The 22751-nt window shown below is 42.7% G+C and overlaps 1 protein-coding gene across 1 annotated transcript in view; it reads right to left on the bottom strand.

The window, feature by feature from the left end:
• The window catches only part of kctd16b (potassium channel tetramerization domain containing 16b), a gene marked incomplete at both ends in the record, with an annotated part of 79732 nt that extends 65368 nt beyond the window's left edge, over positions 1-14364 (bottom strand). The window contains one exon of the mRNA XM_079284196.1: positions 13527-14364. Within this exon, the coding sequence (XP_079140322.1) occupies positions 13527-14364 (838 nt within the window). The remainder of the gene's footprint in view (positions 1-13526) is intronic.
• Between the last annotated feature and the right edge of the window lie 8387 nt (positions 14365-22751).

Raw genomic sequence — 22751 nt, 5'->3', positions numbered from 1 at the left:
GTGTGTGTGTGTGTGTACCCAGTATAGCAATGTGTTCCCAAATATCCTGCCTATTATTCTGAATGTTTGAATTGCAGTGTTAAGTGTTTTGATTTCAACATCAGAATGTCACTATGACTCATTCTGTGGTCATTCAGTGTTTGACTCACATGAACATATACATGAATGCATGCAAGCACAGCTGCAAACATAAACTAGAGCGGTGGCAAATACAAACAGACAGGCCTGAAACATGACTGACACAATCTCCGGCCAGTTGTTTAGTGTGTGCTACAGACAGACGCATGCAAGTACATGGGCTGACAGTTTCATCCTGAGATTGAAGGTTACAGTAGGAGGCATTTCTATCTGTGGTAGAGGCAAGACAGGAATAAATCACAGCCACAGAGACGGAATGGAAGAAACAGCGACACAAAGTGGAACCAAAATCCAAAACTTGCATTCAAAAGACATACTGTAGGAGTAGTACTAGAACAAAATCCACCAAGCAAACCAACAAATATCTAAAGAAAAAAACAGAAATGACAGGATACCAAAAGATAACTTTGGGCTTTTGCCCCGAGCCATCCAGCGCTGATTAAGACGGCTATCGGAAAGAATGCAAGTTTAAGGCACTTTTGCATTGGCTTCACTTTTCAGAAACGGAAGTTGCCGCCAGAGTGCATTGTCAGTAGGCGATGGTTTACACCAAGGATGTGGCAGTCGGAATGAAGCAAGGATGTTAAATACAAAACAAATTACGTTGCAACCCTCAATGATCACAGGCTTTGGGTAGTGAGGCTAGCATGCAGGTAGCATCGTAATTCTCAAACATTTTCAGTCTTGTGATGCAAAGTGTTTTTAATTCACACATTATTTTTCCTTGTGAAAACATGACACCTACATTACCCAGAATTCAATGTGTCTGCCGATCTCAGAGATTCAGGTGTGGTATGCTTGTAGAGGCTAATGTAGCCTGATATTCCCTTGAGGCAATTTGTCAGAATTTCCACACCTCCCTCTGGGAGCCACTGGAGCTTTGTATTATTCTTTTTTTTTCATATTTGCAGTACTGCTCTCCAAGACCTCTAAATAGACATGGTGTGTAAATTGAGTGTTGATTGAATGTTAAGGAAAGCAAGGGTCTTGTAGAGATTGCTTTGTGTAGCAGAAACTCCACTGGGGGAAGATTTGTTTTTTTTCCGATGTTTTCATGTGGGCAAGATGTACACCAACTGTTGAACGATAGAGGCTCAGAGATCACACTGGGATCACCAAATTACAAAGTCAGATTTCTCTCTACCACAACAATAGCTTCATTTAGTAGAAACCAAATCTGATTTTGCAGTGGAAGTTAGCTTAGATTTTAAAGAAGCTAAATTACAATAACATAAACTTCAACAGTCGCTAAAGGGACTTGAGGAATTGTTCAAAATGTGACCTTTTTTCCCCAACGTTTCTCTTTTCACACTTGGGCAGCGGCGCCTCCTAATTGAGTATAGAATACATCTAACAAGGCACCCAGCCTCACTTACAAATGACTCCCAGTCCCACTCATCCTTCTTGTGCTGACCTTTAGAGGTTCATTTTACGGCCCCCTGGACCACTGACATGTATGGTCAGTTAGGCTGAGTTTTTATGTTGTATAGGTTTGATGTTAGAGCACCATATGCCCTTCCCTTGGTAGTAGTTTTCAATGGAGAATATATGAGGCATCTAGTGAAGAAACAATAGAAAACTGGGGCCAATAGTGTAGAATGAGAGGAACAGAATATTAAATGAAACGGAATGAAAAGGACCAGTCGTTCTGTTGTTTTGGCAGGTGTTATTTTTACTCCTCAGGTGGTTGGAGAGAAAAAGAGATAGAGACACAAACCTAACAAAGAGAAACTGAGGATAAAGACATTGAAAGCAATTATAGCAACCGTTACAGAAAATCACAGTAAACTTGAGGTCTTGCAGGAAGAAAAAATCAGGGAAGAGGTGTACAGAAAGAAGGATAGACGGTAAGAGACAAAGGCCTGGAGTAGTGAAACCATCACTGACCAAACACAGGTATACAAGGAAAGGAAGACGGGGATAAGAGGAGGGTTAGTAAGAGAAATGACTAGAGAATAATACAGAATCTCAGAGCTGTAAAGACAAAAAGTCAGAAACATCTGCCAGCAGCTTAAGCACTGGCAGCTGTGCACTCCAGAAGAGATGTTTGAAATCTGCGAAACACCAGTCAGAGTTTGTTTACGGAAGACACAAGGATGATCTCTCTGCACAACACCTTGATGCTTTAAATGCTCCAGAGAAAACCGAAACATATCCGATCTACGCAGCTGGCAGAGAATCAAATGCTAGAAGCAGCATCAGATACAGAACAGGAAGGTGGGACCCAAGAAGAAGAACAACAAATCAGAAAACAAGTGCTTGTGGCATACATACTTTACTCCCACTTGTAGATTTCAATCCAAAACATAGTTCTACGTTGCCAGTGAGCCAACATGTGAGCGTCTATTTGTATTTTTGCAAACGTGTTTGTTATCCATGATGGATTTCTTCACACTCAGCTGTCTCCACTGAACATAGCTTTTAAAATTGTAAGAACTTTGCAATGCCAACAGGCACAGACATACACTGATACCATCACCAGAGATTAAGCTGCGCCCCATTCTACTAAATATGCTGTGTGTGTGTGTGTGTGTGTGTGTGTGTATTGCTCCCACCAGCTCTTCTTCCCTTCACCATCATTTCCTGTCCTCCTTTCTGCTCTCTTAAATGTTTCCTCTCTCATAGCGCATACTGCCATGTGCCTCTTGGTGTCGTACAACATATTACATGCTGTGTGCTTTCTTAAGGAATATCAAGAAGGCCCATGTTGTGATTCTAACAGCACAGCATTGTAGCAGGGAGAATACAAACCACCTGATCAGTAAAACGGGCTGGGAATCATAAACCAAACACGGCAAAGGCCTCAAATACCCATGAGGAGTTAAGGTATTAACAGATCAGCCCAAAAAAAATGTTTGAAAAGATTTGGATTTCCAAACTTTGGAACCAACTTTCCTCGACAAACACCTTGAATGTTTATTCTCAATCTTCAGTTTGGCTCATTGGTAACTGAAGATGTTTTTATTTTTTTCCTTTGACTTTTTGAGTCTATTTTTTGTTTGTTTGTTTGCACAATCTGGCACATCTCTTACAGAATCATTGACTCTTTTTTTATTTTATTTAAAGGCATAGCTTATTGTGTATTGATAAGGGGAATTTAAACTGGAGGGACATGTGCGAAAGAGAAGGGAGGTCGAGAAGGACCTTTCCAAAGGATGAGTGACATCTGAGAGTGGAAGGCAATGTGACATTTGTTATTGGGTGTTACAGGAGAGTGCGATCTGAAAAGGCCAGTGTCCTCTATTCCACCTCACACACTCAGTAACATGCAACACACATAGCAGTCCTAATCAAGATGAATGAGATCTGCTCCTCAACGAGGACACGTCATTACATTATGAGACAACGACATTATTGCTCTGATCCCAGCGTGACGTGTAGTGCGTGCGCTTATATATATGTGCATGAAGGAGAGAATCCTTAATGATTGCACCTAAAAGTCAGCCTGTAAAGGATTTAATTGGCTAAATGAGTTTCTGAGGTGATGGATGTTGATAATTGTCTTGCTCCATTTGCTTGTTTCTCGTCCCAGCGCACACGAGCGTGTATAAATGAGGCGTACCGTGCTCCAGAGATCAGATCTAGACCCTCAGTGTATGGTATGGCCATGTGGTGCGCAGACACAAATACAGTGTTGCTTTGTGTTGATACGGTGTTTGTGTTGCCGTAGACAGACGCATACTGCTTACTAATCCCTCTAAAGCTTCAGCCAGGTTCATCTTGTGGTAAATGTGTCTCTAGCTAGACTGCGCTGTCTGATCTTATCTGCATAATGTGTGCGTGTGTGTGTGTGTGTGTGTGTGTGTGTGTGTGTGTGTGTGTATGTCCTGTCGAGTGTTCACACCCTGATGTGCGAGCTGTTGTCCTGCAAAATCAATTTACTAACACCTCCTGTCTGCAGATCATAACCACACAGTTTCAAAGCCAGCAGATCATTATCTACACACACTTAATACAGGCTTGTGTGGTTAGGAGACCATAATACAGGTAGTACGTGTACATAGGAACCCAGGTATCAACCCATTACTTTTGCAAACAGTCGGGCCCTCTGTGTGGCTGCCACAGACTGTGTCCTCTGTGAACAGTACTCAATTGTTCATTGCATCGTGAATAGTAAACAGGAGCGCGGGCGAGATGGGGTGATAGCGGACACTCGTTTTCTATAAATCGTCATCGCTATGAGACAGAGAACACAAAGTCATGAGCCGCTAACTCTTCAAATCTCACTGTATGTGTCATGAAGCACAGCACGATGACACCAACCAATCCGTTGCTGGTGTTTCCTCCTTTATTTGTTACAATCTCAACTTATGTCGTAAACAAGGACTCATTACTCATACATGTGTAATGCTTTCTTTGCCGCGGATCTGTTAAACTAATTGTATTCAGTGTGCATTCGAAAACAAAACTCTGAAGTGGTCATGGTGTGAAAGTCTGTTGTGCAATGTCCCCATGTTTGAATTATAACGACAGGTTCACTTCCAAAACCATCCAAGTTTTAGTCCAGCCAACTCCCAATGACTGCTGGCATAGCTTGCAAATTTGCAAGATGTGAAATTAAAAACTGTCCCACCCATAAATATATGTGTGGATGGAAATGTCTTGGATAAATGTGAGGCTGATTTCTGACTTTGTCAAATGCAACTGTCTTACCGTGACATCAGTGAATTGAAGGTGAAGTGAGGCAGCTGAGGACCCTTGAAGCAACGGGACCATGTCAACATAGTTTAGGACTGTCGTCACTTCCTTGCGTTGTGCATCAACCCAGTGGACTAAATGGTTTGCGTTCAATTGATTGATTACATGTTGGTTATAATTCATTCTAACTTGATTTTTTTTTGAAAATTCCCCATTTAGCATCGCCAAAACAGGCTCGTACACCACACGGAGCCGAAGTCAGCCTTGTTGTTGCATAAAGCCTTTTGTGGCTTCAGAGAGAGCAGCAAAAAAAATGACAAGTGACTCGAGGCAACGTCAGCTGGTGTTGAAGACGACAGACGTGAGCTCACCAGACCTCTGTGGTCCTCTCTTCACCTCTGCTTACAGATCATTTCTGTCCTTTCTTTTAAAACGACATGAGTCTGATCATGTCATAGTAGTACAGTGATTAGTGGAGTACTCTTTTTGTCCAAGCTCGGTTTTCAAAAATACAAGTGGCTGTTTCTAACTTAATCACATGGCCGATGTAGTGAGGCGCCTCCTCGATACCATGTGCTGTATTAATACAATAATAAGAGTGTGAATCCAGAAGAATTAAACAAAATCCCAGGCAAAATGGGTTGCAAGAGTTAAAACTCCTTCCTGTCCCTGCTTTAAATGAATCGGTAGGATGGACAATGAGAGATGTAGCTGATATCTATGCACACAGATAGAGTGCCGATAGATCTGGAATCGTTTCTGTGTGTGCTTTAATGGACAGGGAGCTTCACAGACACTTAGAAATGAAATGGTGACGACAGTGCGCTCCAGCAAGCAGCTGAGTACTCTGGAATGACACCGTGGGATTTCTAATGAGGCACAGTATTGGAGTTTTGGATAATCCTCTGCAGTGGAATAACTTCATGCGCTGCCTGGTGTCATGCTAAAGACTATTTAACGTGTTTTATTTTTATATATATATAGTATACAGTCCTATGTGGTAATCAACATTTGTTATAAAGTGTTTTCACTACTCTGGAAGGAAACCTGTGTTGACGAATGCTTCCCAACTAAATTCCAAGTGTTATGTCTTTATTTATATCCCCACCTGTGAAACCAACTGCCCTCTCTCCTTTGCTAGATATGAAAAAAACAAATAAGATATTTTATTTTCATGAAACACCAGGACTAGGCTTTTATCACAAGTTACCATCGGTGGTTTCAGTAATTTCCTCTGGAGTTGTGATATTCGTGCCTCTAGCTTTCTTAATGAACATTAGGACTTCATTGCCACTTACAAATGAAAAGCCACTGATATTCTGCCCTAGGAAGCTATAAAGCACTGTGGAATGACATTACAGCAGTATGGCCATATGCTCAATCACGCTGTGGACCACTGCTGTGTGAGTGACAATGTGTGATTCTAATGAGGCACAGTGGAATACGGAACGATCCAAAACGCGATCAAAATGTGAAATTCCATCACAATGTTTCAGGACTTAGTCTGAATATTGACGGACTGTTTCATCAGTCACACTATCTTTAGACTGAAGAAGATGAATGAAGGGCCTGGTAGAGGTAAGTTAACCATCTAGAGAAGAAGAAGAAAAAATAAATAAAACACACCCTAGTGAAGCCAAGACGCCACGTAACAATTCTCTCCAACAAAAACTTAATTTATTATTGTGATATTTCAGAACAACTCTGCAATCAGAAGTTAGGTATTTTACCTGATATTATTCCCAGGATGTAGGTCTTCTTTTGCATGAGATCATCAATTTGAGAAACTTACAACGCACTTAATAAATGCATGAGGCATTGATCTGAGCTGTGACATGCACTCCCACGGTGGAAAGAAAAGCCTTTGGTGTGATTAGGTGATGTAATTACCGATGCGATGGGAATTCTGTGCATCCTTTACATGGAGTTTCCAGCCAATCTCGGCTCGCGCAGAGCGGGACTATTAAAGCATTGATGCATTGCAGCAGCCAGCCGGTGTGTTGAGCGAAGAGGCTCTCCAGCTGCAATTTCTGTCATTATGGCAACGCTCTACACCTCGTCGCACCGCAGAGCACTTATTCCAACACAACAGGGGAAGAGCATCAGCATTATTTCAACTGTGCCTACCACCGCAGAGAGAATGGAGTGTCAAGAGTCACAGAGGACGAGAAAATGGGCTGATAGACGGCGAGGAGAGGAGGGAGTCACAGAGGGCTGAGGGGAACCTTGTTGTTGACGCTACGGTGTTGGCTCGCTTTTCTCTCTCTCTCTCTCGCTCTCTCTTTCTCTTTTTCTTTCTCTCTCTTCTTCTCTCTCCCAGAGCCTTGCAGTTCACCATATCCTCAAGAGGCCGGGATTATGTAAGAAATTTGAGCAAAAAACTGTAGTTAGTAGATATAATAAAAGTGTTTAATAATTAAGAATTAAGAATTCATAATTAGTCATAATCATAAGGGTTTTGGGAATGCATAATTAAGATAAACATAAAGTGATGTAGGATTAGTAGCTAAAAGAAATGAAGCTTCTGCCAAGGTTGCAGAAGTGTAACATTGATACTGAAGGATTATCATAGAAGGAATTAAGCCATAACTGAGGATTTGAATGTGTTAGCTGCTCAGGGAGAGAGAGATGTGGAGACAGGCGTTTACAGAAGTGTGTATGGAAGTTAGCCAATAGAAATTGAGATAGACGGAAGGGGAGGAGTCGCGAACGAATATGTGGGCGGGTTAGAAAGTGTTTTTCTGCCTCTGTTAGCGTGTGGATCTCCGGGACGGCTGTGTCCTGGGACCAGAGGTAGTTTTTTCCAAAGGGGGTTAATATTGTAACATTTCATAGGAGTATGTACTCCAATGTTTAACTGTAATCGTACTTGCATCAGTGGAATTAAATTCCTTATAATTGTAAACCAGTCTTGGTAGATTTCTTATTGGAGCGTGTCGACTGTACAAAGCAGCGGACACACGTGCTCCGGCCTTCTCTCTGTGGGGTGCGAGTTTCAGCCCCAACAATTATGGGAATATACGCTACGTAACTACACTAAGCTTCCAAGAGAGAAGGTCAATGGGAGGCTAGACAAACAAGCCGCTTTCCATATTACCCACTTGCCCTCGATCCATTATTTCTTCTATAATGTCCTCCACTTACTTTGATACAACCCCACCTGCACCTCCCACGATGAGCTATTATGCAAAATCAATGAAAAACCAGCAGTATGCAAACAATTGTTGTTTCAGGATAAGGTCCCTTTCGGTTTTATTTCCCTGAAACGACTACATTTTCCTCACTCATCTGTCACCTGCTTTAACACTGTTACTGTATTCAGTGTCATTTCTTCCATCTGAAGAATATTGCCAGTGTGAAGCCGTTTTTAATGTTTCAGTGAGGAGGAGATAGGTTCATCTGTTCTTTTGTTTCTTTACAGCCTTCTGTATTTCTGACTCAGTCAAAAGTCTCTTCCTTCCCTGCAGCTTGTACAAAACGCAGCAGCTGTGATTCTTACTGGACAAAAAGGGAAGCTCGTGCCAGTTTTATCTCACTCTCCAAAGCAGCGGATCAATATGAAAGGCAGCAACATAATGTAAGGAATTTGTGAATAGAGACGACTGCTTGACTACTCACTACAGCCGTAAACCATCACCCAGGTTGCTTTCACAATCAGCACACAGTTAAAAAGGCTAAATATGGGTCATCTTTTCAAATGCAAATTTTTGAGAGCCGTTCCTATAATGTAAATAATTACCAGCCGCTACATTCACGCCGGTATTGTTTTCACCTTGTGACTGTGTGTGTTTTGAGTACTTTCTGTCTGGTGACCGTCGAAAGATTTTGTGACCACGGTAGCATAGAAACCGTGCAAGTTGCAGTCACAAAACTTTACAGGCGTGTAGTTAAGATCAAAATGAAGGCGGACTTGGCCATGGTCCAAGCGAGGAGGAGGAAGGGAGGAGAGGCCATTGGCGTACCCGCTTTACCTGGCCCGATTTGGAATCATAAAACTTAAAGGTGTGTAGTTAAAATCAAAAGGGAGCCAGAAGAGTGTCTCATGAATTAAACGGTGTTGTCCATGGGCTCCTCTCTCCTTCCTTTTGGTCTCAGCCTGAATAACGCAGAGTTGAGGTGTGTGGTGGTGGTCTCCCCTGTGGAGCTGAGGCCAGGGTAGCAGCTGCCCCGATCAAGACTCTCCTCAGAGCTGTCACGGCCTGTCTGCTCCTCGGCTAATCACTTCCTACAGGCCTGCAGCATGGGACCGCCGCTGCTAATGTCGCCAGTTTGTGTGTGTGTGTGTGTGTGTGAGGGGTTGGTTGGTTGGTGTGCAGGTGTGTTTAGCCAGCGGCTCAACGGGTGTGCCGATGCCTCAGGTAGTGCAACATGGGTCAAGCATTAACACACAAACGCACACACACACACACACACACACACACAAACAACATTACCATAACCACGGCCCCTTGTTTCCCACCTGCCAAACACATTTGCTACACAAGGAGTTACCCATCTGCGTGTAACAAGCTAATGGCACAGTGTGTCACACACCAGCACACATGGTCATATAAGAATGGCCTTTTGTAATGACACACACTGCACTCTGGCATGTTCGGCTGAGGTGTAAAAAAAAGATAAAGCCTGTAAAAATACATCCTGAGCCAAAAAAATGTGATTTTCCTATCCTTTCAGTTGACTTTTGAAATAAATATTTCCTGTTTTTTCCCACACAGATGATGTTGTGTTGTTCAATGTTTCTGGTGCAGTAGGCTCTGTCTGGCCCTGCGGTACCACATCCAACTATCAACAGTGATGATTCATTGTCAGTCACTCTAGCCATGCAACAAATTGGTAAATATATTTGCGAGATAAAGGTGGTTCTGGCTTCTGGCAAGAAAAACATGAAACTTGTAAGTATTGGGGAATTTGTGTCAGTTAACCTGGAAATGGAAAGTGAGTTACTGTTGTTGTGCCCTTCAGCACTTTACCCTAAACATGTATAGCTCCATTATAGAAGCCACAAGAAGGCATTGATGTGTCTATAATGTATAATACTGAGATACCTGAAGAAAAAAAAAAAGATTGCTGTGACCAAAACAAACAGCGAGGTTTTGGTCATATTAGCTTGCTAGCTGTCCAGCAGGTAACTTTAGCAAAGCAGGGTTAGGGTTAATGACAGATGACTGGCAACCTGCTGATGACAGCTTCTTGTAGATGATGCTATCCACTTTTCAGCACATCAAATGTGTCAAAAGAATGTGGAAAGATGTGCATTACACCCGTGTGTGGTTGTTGCACATCTCTTTTCAAAATAATTAGCATTAACACCAAACAGCCTCCACTCCTCTGGGAAGGCTTTCCACAAGATTTTGGAGTCTGGCTGCAGGGATTAGCTTCCTTTCAGCCACAAAAGCATTCGTGAGGATGGCCACTGATGTTGGGATAAGGCATGGCTCGCAGCTGTTGTTCCAATTAATCCTAAAATGATTTCAGGAGGGTTAAGGTCAAGGCAAGATGGGAAAATCACATCTTTAAGGACCTCTCTTTGTGCAAAGGGGCATTGTCAAGTTGAAGAAAAAAGAGCTTCCCTAATCTTCCTTAAAAGCTCAATTTAGGGGATGTTGAATGTGGCCAATACAAGGCCAACAAATAGGAAAGACAGACTCGTTGGCATATGTACAATCAGGAGAGGCGCAAACACAAAGAGGCAGACAAAAGACTACAATGTAGAGTGAGAAAGACGAAGATGAAGGTAAACAAACAATCATGGAGATGGACAGGCAAGAGATATGAATAAGAAGCGAGACAGGAGGCGTGACGGAGCAGTGAGGCATGTAAAGGCAACTGGTGCCGCCACGCTGCTCCTTGCCCCTGCGGAGCACGGAGCCAAATACAGCTGGAAAGCGGGAAGGGCGGGAACCGAGACGAGAGAGAAAAGCTGGGTATGATTGACGAGACCAAAATGTGAAGACATGAAAGGAGAAGAGGGAGAGACGAGACGAAGAGGGAGGATGGGGAGAAGGGAAAGACTAGCTCGCCAAAATGTAACAGGCAGATAAACAAGAGACTGCCAGTGACGACATTTAATCCACTGGGTGACTGCAGCATTTAACAAACTCCCTGCACAATTTGGTGTGTGTGTGCATTGCCAAACCTCTGTTCATGTGTGTGTGCGCGCCTCTGTGATTGTGCCCGGTTACCTGAGCTGCACACTTTTTCCCCTGTGTGAGTGCGTGTCGGCTTTTTGTCTGCCCAAAACATCTGCCACTGTGCCCTCGCCTTTCAGAGTGCGCCCTCTAACAAGCGGAACATTTGTCAACAAAGCCAGGAAAGCAGTTGTTGTTTGCCAGCAAGCAAGAAGAGGCCTGCAGAGGACGCCCACAGACACACTGCCAGATATTGCACAAGCAAGGTGTGTGTGTGTGTGTGTGTGTGTGTGTGTAAGTGTAGTGTGCGTGTCATTAGCCGCCACCACCACTTGATTTGGCTTGTTCGTGCTACTTCTGGGGTTATAAGAGCAGAGAGCCATCCAGGCATTGGAGTAGCTTCATGCAGGCCCTTAATGCAGAGCTCATCTAAAATGGAGCTATAGCTCAGCAAATCGGTCTCATGCGTTTTTCTTTTTACTCCTGTTTGCTCTGTGGCCATGTGATCTTTTGACTGAGGTGATTTATGGGGCTGGCAGTGATTTCCCCTAAAGTGGTGGTGACTGCATGCGTGGTCAGTGGTCCTGGCCCCCATCCCAATCATTACAAGAATATTTTGGAACAAGATGAATAACAAGTATTATTTTGGGGATGTGAAGAATTTCCAGATAACACTATAACATTATAAACATAACTATTCCTACTTGACAAACTACAAATTATCCTTTTAAGAATGTTTGCAACACAACTGATTTTACTTGCCAAACATCTGGACGCTTGGGCACTGAAATCAAAAGCCAGTAGGAAAAACAAAACAAAGGGTTAGATGTCCTTCTCCTTGAACCGAAAAAAAATATTTCTTATGAACATAAAACCGCATCAATACCCAAAAATACAGACCACCAGGGAAGTTCCATGTACTCTTGTATTCAAATAACAATGAAACCCACTAGTCAGTCCCAAAGGTTTCAGTAAAACAAGTGTTCCTGGAGAGAAGTATGTGTCACAAATCACTTTTCAAATGCCGATCTTTTAAGGGAAAATAAACCATATTTCTAAAACCAGTGTAACTTTGAGAGAAACTATTACTCTATGTTATTTACCAATATCATGATAGCAGCCTTGACACATTGATCTCAGTACTGTTGGCAGCCTCTCCGGTTTTATTTGCAGCTGTACTGTATCTCAGTTATGTAACAAGACTCCATTTAATGTTAGGGAATTTTAACATAAAAACCCACCACACAACACAAATACTAGAAAGTCTATATTTTTGTTGAATGGTTTTGCTGTGGTACATATGTGACTGAAACAGGGTCATTTTATACTTGAAAAAAGACATTTCACAGAGCTTATGTGGGCAAAAGGAAACATTTACAGAAAATAAAACAAAGAGCTGCAACTATGTTGGAAAGCCAAAGGGGTTTAGTTTATTACAGCACTTCAATACACTTAATTAAGTGTCAGATTAATTATAAAAAAAGCAGAATTCATTACTTGTTGGTTATATGCAAGAAAAATAAAGAGTTTTGCTTCATTTTTAGAGGCCTGTTTTTAGTATTTTCATAATATTTCATGGCATCTCAGAAATGGCCTCTGCTACAGATTCAGCAGTTATTCCTAAGGAAAGTTTTGTCCTATCCAAGTAGTGCATAGGTACTAAGCGCTAAGCACAAACACACTGTAACACTGTCTATTTCATGGCAGCAATCAAGTTTGTGACAGATTATATCAGAGAATATGGATTATTTGCTTGCATCATAAAATCTCACGGAAGCTCATTTAAAAGTCATGATCTCTTCCTCACTACTGCTCTTGTGCTTGCTGCCAGCCAGTGAGCAAAGATGGAGAAACGTAATGAATCAGAAAAGCCAGAAGGAAATGCACCAAGTTGAAAGGATGGGCTGGATGAAAGCAGACAGGAGGTGGAGTAGAAAATTGCACCAAGATGAGAAATGGGAAGCGTTGACAAATCATTGCTCTGACTGTTGCCGTGTCTCAGATGGGAGTGAAATTATCAAAATCGAGTGCAATCTTATGAAATATAAACTAGCCTGCAATAGAGTGCAGAATGCTGCAACATGCTGTAATAGATTTGAAGAACACACTGTGATCAGAACATGAAGTAGTCCCTCATGTTTGCTGATAAGGTTGCATCGCTTCCAGGGAGCGACAGCAACACATTGGCTGAACCCCAATTGCCAGGAGTGATTTTATTAAATGTTCTATCGTTCCACAAGGCTCAGACAAAACTTATTCCACTTACGGAGCGTGTAAGTTTGACTTTGCATTTGTGTTTGCATGAAAATGTAGCAAATGCTTTTTTTTTTTTTTTAAGTTAAAAAAGTTACACAATTCCAGGAACTGGAGGTTAAATATGCAAGTGGAAGCAGCTTTGTTCACACTGTCTCTAGCAGCCACCACACTGAAGTGTCTGGCACACCCACATCATTCAAAACAGGGGGTGTCCTGTGCTAGAAACGCCCATTCACTCCTATAACCACATGTCTCTCTCACGAGCAGGACCAGCAAAACAAGTGCGCCTTCTAGCGGTGACTCCAACTTTGTGTGCGCGCACGTGAACGATGACCTGCTGTGATAAAAAGCAAAGGTGCCACTTACGGTAGAAGACGTATTCTGTGTAGCTCGACCAGATCTTGTCCTCCGTGTGCTGGTTGACAAACGAGGCCGTGACTGACGAGTTGCAGGCCACCATTTGGAAACCGCACTCCGACAGCATGTCAAAAGACCTCTCCAGGTGCTTGAACTTGAGGTAAAACCGGGAGGTGTACCGATCCGGGGTCCTGTCCGGATCCCGGCTCTCGTTCAGGGTCTCCCCGAAAACTTCTTTGGCGAGTGCCACCCGACCGCATATCAGTATCCGAGGCACCCTCCTGAACTTGCCGTCCGTCTGAGTCTCTTGGCCCATGGTGCACGACCCCCGGTACCCCACCGTGATGAAGCCGCTCTTTCTGTCCGCGGGGACAAGAGAGGGAGGCGGACACTGCCGGTGGTCGCTGCCCTGGGAGCCTTCTTCATAGTCGCTGTGGAAGTAGTCGTCCGGGCTGTGCTTGATATCGTCAGGGGTCAGGAGCTTCACCAAGTCGGGCAATTGGAAGTACTCCGCCTCTTTCCTGAGCCTCCCTTTCTCAGGGAAGTGGTCCGGGAGGACGACTTGCCTGTCTCGGAGGTAGTCCAACACATACCGGAATAAAAAGCCGTCTCTGTCGATGAAATAACGGCCCTTGGGGTCTCTCGCCAGGTCATTTGACGCATCTTTTTTGGAAGAGAACAGCTTGCCGAGTAATGAATTCGGGGTACCCACCAAAGTTGAGTGACGCGTGTAATAAACCTGGCCCCCCACGTTTAATTCAACAACATCTGGGAAACTGTTCTGAACCGATGCTTGCTCTTTGGTGTTAGTCCTACAGTTCCCACTCAGCGCCATCGTTTCCGTCATGAATAGCTCGAAACAGGCTACACGCCTATTACAGCAAGTCTCAGTGAGGGAAAAAAAAAACGATGGCTCAGGATGTTAAAAGTTCCTAAGCTGTGTCCTCGGTTATTTTGTGTTGATTCGGTGCCTCCAACTTCACCCTACAACAATCTGAATATGCATTCTTCACCGATCCATGGCCATTATCACCTACTAGTATTTTGCAGTTGTCGAAAATGAGGGGGGGGGGGGGGGGGGGGGGGGAGAAGATGGCAGCCTGGGGCGTCCCCGCTGTGAATGTTGAATTAAAAGAAGGCCGAGATGGATGACTGGGAGGAGGAAAAGAATCAGAGCTGCGAGAAAGAGGAAATGTATCAAAAGCCGTGCATCAGTGGCAAATGTAAAAGCATTACAGGGTGGAGGGGTGGGGGGCACCGTGGAGGCTGTGAAGCATATAGCACCGAACGAAAAAGTCCTACTCAACAGACAAATAGAAAACCTTCTGCACACACACGCACACAAACATCCAGGACATTAAGCAGAAGAACTGAACAAACGAGAAAAGTCCAACAACTTAGGACACAGTCCAAACTGGAGATGGTGCCGATGGTGCTGATTTCTCCTCAACTTCCCTAACACACCGGGCTGATTATCCGGGCTGTGCCGACGAGCGGGAGGAGGTAGAATCCCGTTCAGTGGCAGAAACTTCACAGAGAATCGCACGCGCAACAATCGGGAGTCCTGTAATGGTTTTTGGCTGTAGCCTGTCACTACAAAGATGTCGCCTGATCCAGACTGAATTAAATGAAGTCCCCTCCTCGAGAAAACGTATCGTGTTCGCTGCCTTCAAGAGGTTGTTAAAAAAAATCTCTTTTTTTCCACAGCAGCGGAGAGGACCGACCCGCCGCTGCTGGCTGCTTTTACCCGGAGCTGTCCGCGGTGCTGAAACGAGCTTCCCACCCCCACCTCTCATCACCCTCCCTTCCATACTACCCTCCCCTCCCCTACAGAGCTGGGTGGTGTCTTCACGGTTGCTCCCCCCTCTTACGCACACAGACACACACACTCACACACACACACACACACACACCACACACAGGGTTCTAAAGGCTTATGGAGCGATTCCAGGCTTCTGGGTGGGAAACAACAAAGGTCTCTAAATCATCGCCAAGAACCATTGAACAGAAATCAGCTCTATTGTTAGAAATGCCCGATATCACATCACACACATGTATACTAATTTGTATAATGTTTAATTTTGCCACCCACTACCTAAATTTGTAGAATGCCCCTCTTTAAAAATAAAGTTTTAGGCTTTAACAGCAATATCCGTGTATAGTCGTGGAAGCGCTGCATCAATCGTTGTGCTGAATGAGCTAAACGCTCACAATGCTGTAATTTGACCCCCAGCTTGAATCTATTTGCATGACATTTAGTCTGAATCGCTAAATACCGGACACATTTTGGTTTCCACTGTACAGACTGTTTACATCGTTCCCAGTTTTCCATTTTGATTGTTTGTAGTTTAAATTTTGGAGCCCTTTTACACATTAAAATATATCAACGAAAATACTCTCTTCAAGACCCAGATAAATGGCTGTAACTGGCAGTGAGCTGTAACATTGTGTGATGATTTTGTCTCGGCTTTGTAAGGTGAGCAACAGCGCCTCCCTCTGTTTGTGTTGTGACAAAGTCAGACTTCTTCTATCAGGACCATGAACAGATCCTTACACAGAAAAGTGATATAATGGGTGCATGGTAGCTGTCTTTCTACCTACTTAAAAAAACCTTTCAAATCCATTTTTACAAAAATTTGACATAAGATTGACCTTTTCCTGCTACGTCATGCTTCACACACACACAACAGTGCAGTTTGTGATCAATCAAAAACACGATAACTATAGTTATCGTGTTTTTGATTGATGTTTTTGATAGATATATCTGCAATGTGGTGTCATGCCGTGTTTCAAAGGAACGTGACAAGACAGGAAAAAACGTTTCAAAATTTGAATCTTGCAGTTATTCAGAAAATCGCAGAGCTGAAAGGACATATTTACACCAAAAAGTCTGTAACGTTCATTTTAGTTTCTTGGTGTCTTATGTCTTTGAAAACTATTTCAGTTCCATATTAGCCAATAAAAACACATGACGAAATATTTACTGCACAAGCACAGCGGCAACATTAACAATGTATCGTTTTTCCAAGAGAGAGATGCAATTTCAGACAGATTTTGAATTGTCGTTTGCAAAAGGAGTCCACTTCTTACACAAGTAAAATCGCAAGCCTTTGGCTTCCTTGACACAAATCAAATCGCAACACAGTCATTTTCTTCCTGTGCAGTGGAGAGAAAACTATGAAAGGGAATTTATCAGGCTGGTCACAGATGGTTGAAATAAACAGAATACTACTTCCACTTCCATCTCTCATGACATCCACACTGAATTATGCCAGGCCTTAGATGGGAAATCTGCTCGTACAGCAGGCGAGAGTATTTACTGAAATTAGTTTCTATGTAAGATGTAGTTATCCCTCGAACCTGGACGGTTGTTATTTCTCATTTAAAATGTATTAAAGATTTTCAAAGGTTTCAACAGGCAGAAACTTTAAATGTCAGTGTAGATTTAGAAGTATACAGGGGGATAAGTCTGTTGAAAGTGAGCGACACCACCAAACCGATCAGAGGAGAGGGAGCCTGAGGCTGAATACGGTGTTTCTCAGATGGAATATGGTATTTGGGGAAAGTGATTATAGATCTCATGGAAACGTCAAACGCCGTTGCTCATGGCAAAATGTCAAAATGTTTATTTTTAACTCACCGGTGCATGTGTGCGTACATGGGAGAGAGAGAGAGAGAGAGAGAGAAAAAGAGAACATCAACACATGTACACATATAGACACAAACAACATCAAAACACACTTCCACAGTCTCACAAGCAGACACACAGAGCAAGGATTAATTGTCAATTGTCTGCTGCTATTTTCTTGATATTATGAATTGTACTTTTTTCTATATAGTCTATTTATTACTTCAGGCTTTGGCAATATTGTCCTTGTTACATTCGTGCTAATAAAGCATTTACATTTGAATTTTAAAAAGTGTAATGGCATCAAACCTAGCAGTCACGGTGGCCTGAAGGTTAGAAGCAGCCTGCCGGGTTATGTCTGGGAGGGAGAAAAAAAGTTCTTCCTATTGTACGGGGCAGCTTCCAGATATAAATGTATGTTAGTGTGATTTTGCCGTTTGTACAGAAGTGAGCATCGTTCTCAGTGAAACTGCCCCGAGGAAAGCAGCAATGTGTGAAATCAATTAAAGTAAAATGAGCAATTAAAACAACAATAGGAATAAATACATAAGATAATCACCAATGTTGCACAGACAGCGCTTTGTATTTCGAAGCAGGTACAGTTCTCGTGTCAGGGAATCTGTGGCAATTCTTTAGACAATCCATGAGTGAACCTGACGTCTTTCTTTAAGAAATATATTTTTTTCGTTTTGTAATAATTTATTTATTCATTCTGTTTTTGCGTGAGACACAAATACCCTGCTGATGCTCAGTCCCCATGAGATCATCTTAGCAGGCTGGTGACTGGACTGAGCCCCTGTTGTCCTACTGAGCAGGTACACTCCAACACCTCCGGCTGATAATGCAATGAGTCATCAACCGCAAATGTGTCTTCAAAGACTGCTCGGCAAGGTTTTCAGCTTATTATAGCCAGCCGATGAACTCACAATCATTAAGAAACTTCTTCTCTCCGCAGAATTGATCTTCAAACATAAACTCCATGAAGTCCTTGTGGGAATCAACAACAAGTCCCAACGCCCCAGATTTGGCATCAAAACAAGATATTTTTAGGCGATTCAAGCAAACAGCGAGCTTCTTACCCCTTTCACTCAGATGTGCTACAGGAATCGATTGAACTGAGGAAGTAGATTTAGTTGCCAGCTTCATTACGTCTCAAATGATGGCATCAAATAGTACGATCGACAAACAGTTTCTTGCAGAAGGTTATTTCCTCCGTGGCTCAAAACACAGTCTAAACGCTGTGCAGAATGACAAACTGGGGGCACATTTGTTGTGATGTTACAGTGTGATATTCTCTTGGGTACTGGGCATTTAAAATTGCAATATCTCTGGATTTCTTCCCAAACCAGCGGGTCAAAAAATGAGTTTCTTCTTGCTTTGTGTAGCTTTGCGGCCCCTCAATCCCCTCCTCATCCACTCTCTGCACAGGCCAAGGCAGCTTACCCTGCTACTATAGGTCCACTGCTCTCCCTGGAGACTAGGCTATTTAACAGGAAGCCTGCTGAACATTAAGGGCTTTGGCAGCCGGAGCAGAGAAGAGTGGTGAGGGACGGACAAGTGACTCCTGGAGCCAGGATAAGTATAAGTCTGTAAGACGCCACAGAGATTCGGGAGTTGAACGTCTCAGCTTGTCTTCCGGCCAGCAACACAGCAGCAGAGCTGTCATCCCACTCGCTAACACTGACTCTTCAGGTGTCCGTGTGTGTGTGTGTGTGTGTGTGTGTGTGTGTGTGTGTGTGTGTGTGTGTGTGTGTGTGTGTGTGTGTGTGTGTGTGTGTGTGTGTTGTTCTGTTTACTGGTGAAAGCATCAAGAAAGAGAGTTTATCCTTGCAGCCTAGTCTACACAGGGAAAGCAGGGAAATGTTGACCCAGAGCTATTTAGTATGCAGCCAGCTGAGCTAGGAGTTACTCCTGTGTGTATATGTTACTTCTAGCATGTGGAGCTGACAGCGGAGGCGACGCTAGGTGATGATGCTAAATTTAGCTCAGGCAATTTCTCTAATGCGTTTGATTGGTTATTGACTTTTGGTGTTTACAGTAGAAACAAATGTTCTTCTTTGAATTAATTATTGTGTTCAGTGTGTTACTCAGATATATATATATATATATATATATAAAATGTGTATACGTATTGCTTTATTTGAATGTTCGACTTGGTTATTCTTTTTTTGTCTTGGCTTCTCTGTTTTGTATTCGCTAGTGTAGTGTGGCCACATTTGCTTGCTGGTGGCATTTGTCGACCATGAATGACCTCTCTATCGACTCAGATCATTGATCTAGATCTGTTGTCACATACACTACAGATTTTCTCGTGACAAAATCGAGATTTGTCAAAACCTGATCCCAGAAATGTGTCGTGCGTGCAAAGCTCTCCCCTCCTAGCCTGTGAGCCATTCACTTATTAGAACAGGTGTATGTTTTTTCCTTCAGTTTGTAACAAGGATGATGCTATATTCTGGACATGTTTACTGATAAACAATGTAACTACAAGATACCCAAAAAGCGATAGATAATTTATCCATCCACCAAATATCTAAACCCCTTTGTCCTATCAAGGGTTGCAGGGGCTGGAGCCTTAAGCCTCGGTTATATTCCCAGAATGCACTGGGTCAGAGGCTGGGTAACTTCAGGTCTTCACTGTGTGACAGGCACAACTGATGAAGCCGAGGAAAATGGCCATGTCCCTCTACTTCTTGCTTTTTATTTTTCAGCCACATAGTTGTGATATCAGTCAGAGTGTGTGGGCTCGCAACACTTGAGTCACAAGTGATTGTGTGAAATGATTGCAATGCCCATGGCTCATGGATTGTAAGGCAACAATCAGTTGTTTGGATTGTTCGGAGAGATTTACACTTCCTTCTGTAACTTGCAATTTAAGCAAAAAGATAATTGTGGCTTTTAGAAATATAATAGAACTGATCAATAAGCAAAATGAGTCTTTATTTCCACATGGAGACAAACACTAATGTGCTGAAAAGTGATAATAACAGCCAGACCCAAAGTTCCTCTCCACTTTTGTTACAAGGAAGAAAGATCATTTGCACACAGAGATAATCAAAGTGGTACGCAGGAGGTTTCGTGTGCATCTTACAGTACAGTAGCTGGCGTTTGATTCAATTTGCAGCATGTGGGACTCAGAAAGCAGTTGGCCAGGATCATGTTGTGGGTGTAGTGAAAGGATGGGAGGGGGCGCTTGTTAAAAAAAAGACATCCATTAAATCAGAGTGTGTATGTGTATACGGACTCATATACAGCTGGGATGAACATGTACAGAGTAACCATTCATTCAGATCATATAAATTCACCGGACATTAAACTCTTGGTGAAATGTCATTTGCAGCATTTTGTGGTTTTCAGTAATGTCACATAACCTTATTAGAATAAAACACAGTGTACATGCTTTAAGTATAATGTAGAGCTTCAGGATTCATTTAACAGCATGAAAACGCATTCATATTGAACTTGCTAATTGCATATTAAGTTGCCCTTGTTATTTAATTGTGTTGTGTTTGGTTTGCTTGAGTCTTATGACATTCTTGAGTTGCTGCACATTTTTCAGGAGAGAACCATATCAGCTGGAAGGATGAGAACGTTTGTGCAAATGAAGGGATGATTTTAGCCGATAAAGACTGTAATGTGACTTGTTGCCGGTATCTGTCATTCAGCCTTGATTTGGGGATGTAAGCAATCTTTGGCTTGAGGAGGAACAGACTGGTCTCTGTTTGTAATTAAACATTTGAAAATAAATCAACCAGATTGTAATAAATCTACCTTAAAAATAGACGTTTTGACACAAAAAACAAAAACTAAGAGCGACTGTACTTGAAACGGATCACCTCCCATCAGCAGACTTTTTCCTGTTGGAAGAAGAATTAACCCTGGAAGGCTAAAGACTAATATCAAGAAACTTAAGAGGGGATTTTTTTATTTTTCCAATAAGAGAGTCAGCCCTTGTCCATATCATTCTCTCCATCTCTGAGGCCACTCCTTGGACAGTGCACCGCGCAACAGAGTTCCCCAAGCCTAAAGGGATCTCGACCCTGTTGATTTGGTAAACCATGCAGATGAGGTGTTGCTATGCACCTGCTCTGCCTCTGCCAGAGTAAAGGCCATGTGGGAACACTGTGGAGGGGTCGATAGCTGTGCTAGTTTACTGCCGTAGTCAGCTCTCCTGTGGTATGTGTTTCTGCCTCTGTCTGCCTCTCTCTCGCTCTCACTCTCTCTCTCTCGCTCTCGCTCTCTTTCTCTCGCTCTCTCTCTCTCGCTCTCTCTCTATATCTCCCTCCCTCCAGTATTTTCCATGCTTTACTCTCTGCCTCTTGGGATTAAAGGGTGGTTTCCACAGGTCCTCAATGTGTGTGAAAAATCTCTGGATGGAGCCAAATATCCAAAAGCCCTTAGAACTGTAAAAACCCATTTAAAGGTGTAGTGTCCATTTTTACTCTTCAGCTAATACCATCAGCTATTTGCTGTAAATGCTTTAAAGGGTGTTCAAATGGAAATGTGTTGCTGAAGTGCAGGACATATACTCGCCTTACATACTGTATACTCATAGAATGTAAATGCACACCTCTCTCCAAAATGTCCTTCTATCTTCAACAACATTCTCAAACTGAGATTCAATACAGTATGAAATCCGATGACTGAAGTGCGCAATCAAGAACTGCATGGAGCTCTCTGCACGCACAGGCAAATCAATAATTTCTGTCAGTATGGAGAAAGTGAAGGCGACAGATAGTGAGTAGGCCTAGAGGATGTATAATTGAATGTGTGGGTCTCTGTTCACTCCTGTCATCAGTAATCTCATCAGGAAAGCAGTACATCCAGTGGGATCCAGTAACTGTGCATGTAACGAGTTGCTGTATATTTTTTGTCATCTTTTTCTACCCAAAGTTAAAGGTAAGACCACCTCAAATATTGTGATAATCAATTATTTTCAGGGTTCTTTGCATGTGTGGGCGTATTTACTCGTTCTATCTAATTCTCGTTGAAATCTTGGATGTTGCCAATAAAGCTGGTGTTCATATTCCAGCCATCTAAAACAAAAATTGTTAACTTAAGTTTTTGTTGTGTCGGTCTCACAGAATCAGAACGACTTGTGTCCAGACTCATCCTGGAGCAGTGGCGTTCAACTGTCACATTGAGAGAATTCCATCAATACGGGACATTTATATATTCCTCCATTGACACTAGCTTCAATAATGCAACAATGCAACAGAGCCTCAAGAAACGCTGTCATTTATTCTCTATTGATGTCCAAATAAGAGAAGAAAACACAGCTGAAGGCAACAAGATCATACCTGTTCTCAAAGGATTGTCAAAAGCCATTCTGGGAAATATGGAATGAAGTAGAAATGGAGAAGGCAGTTTGAGGCGAAGTGGGTCTATAAAAAACACAAAGGAAATTGAGACACTTCATCATAACGTCTGAAACTTCTGAAATGTGTGAAACATCATAAAGTGATAATATAAAACCATGTGAGAGCATCTGAGGGAGGATTTGTTTTGATACTTAGTGGCCAGACTGATGATCAGATAATGTAAGTTGGGTCCCAAAAGAAATATCTGCCTCTTAGTCTTGGACCCGCTCTTACCTCTGTCATGTC

This window comes from Melanostigma gelatinosum, assembly GCF_949748355.1.
Source record: "Melanostigma gelatinosum genome assembly, chromosome: 14".
In the NCBI taxonomy this organism is placed as follows: Eukaryota; Metazoa; Chordata; class Actinopteri; order Perciformes; family Zoarcidae; genus Melanostigma; species Melanostigma gelatinosum.
Note: the sequence above shows the minus strand (reverse complement) of the source record. Positions and strands in the feature narration are given on the sequence as shown.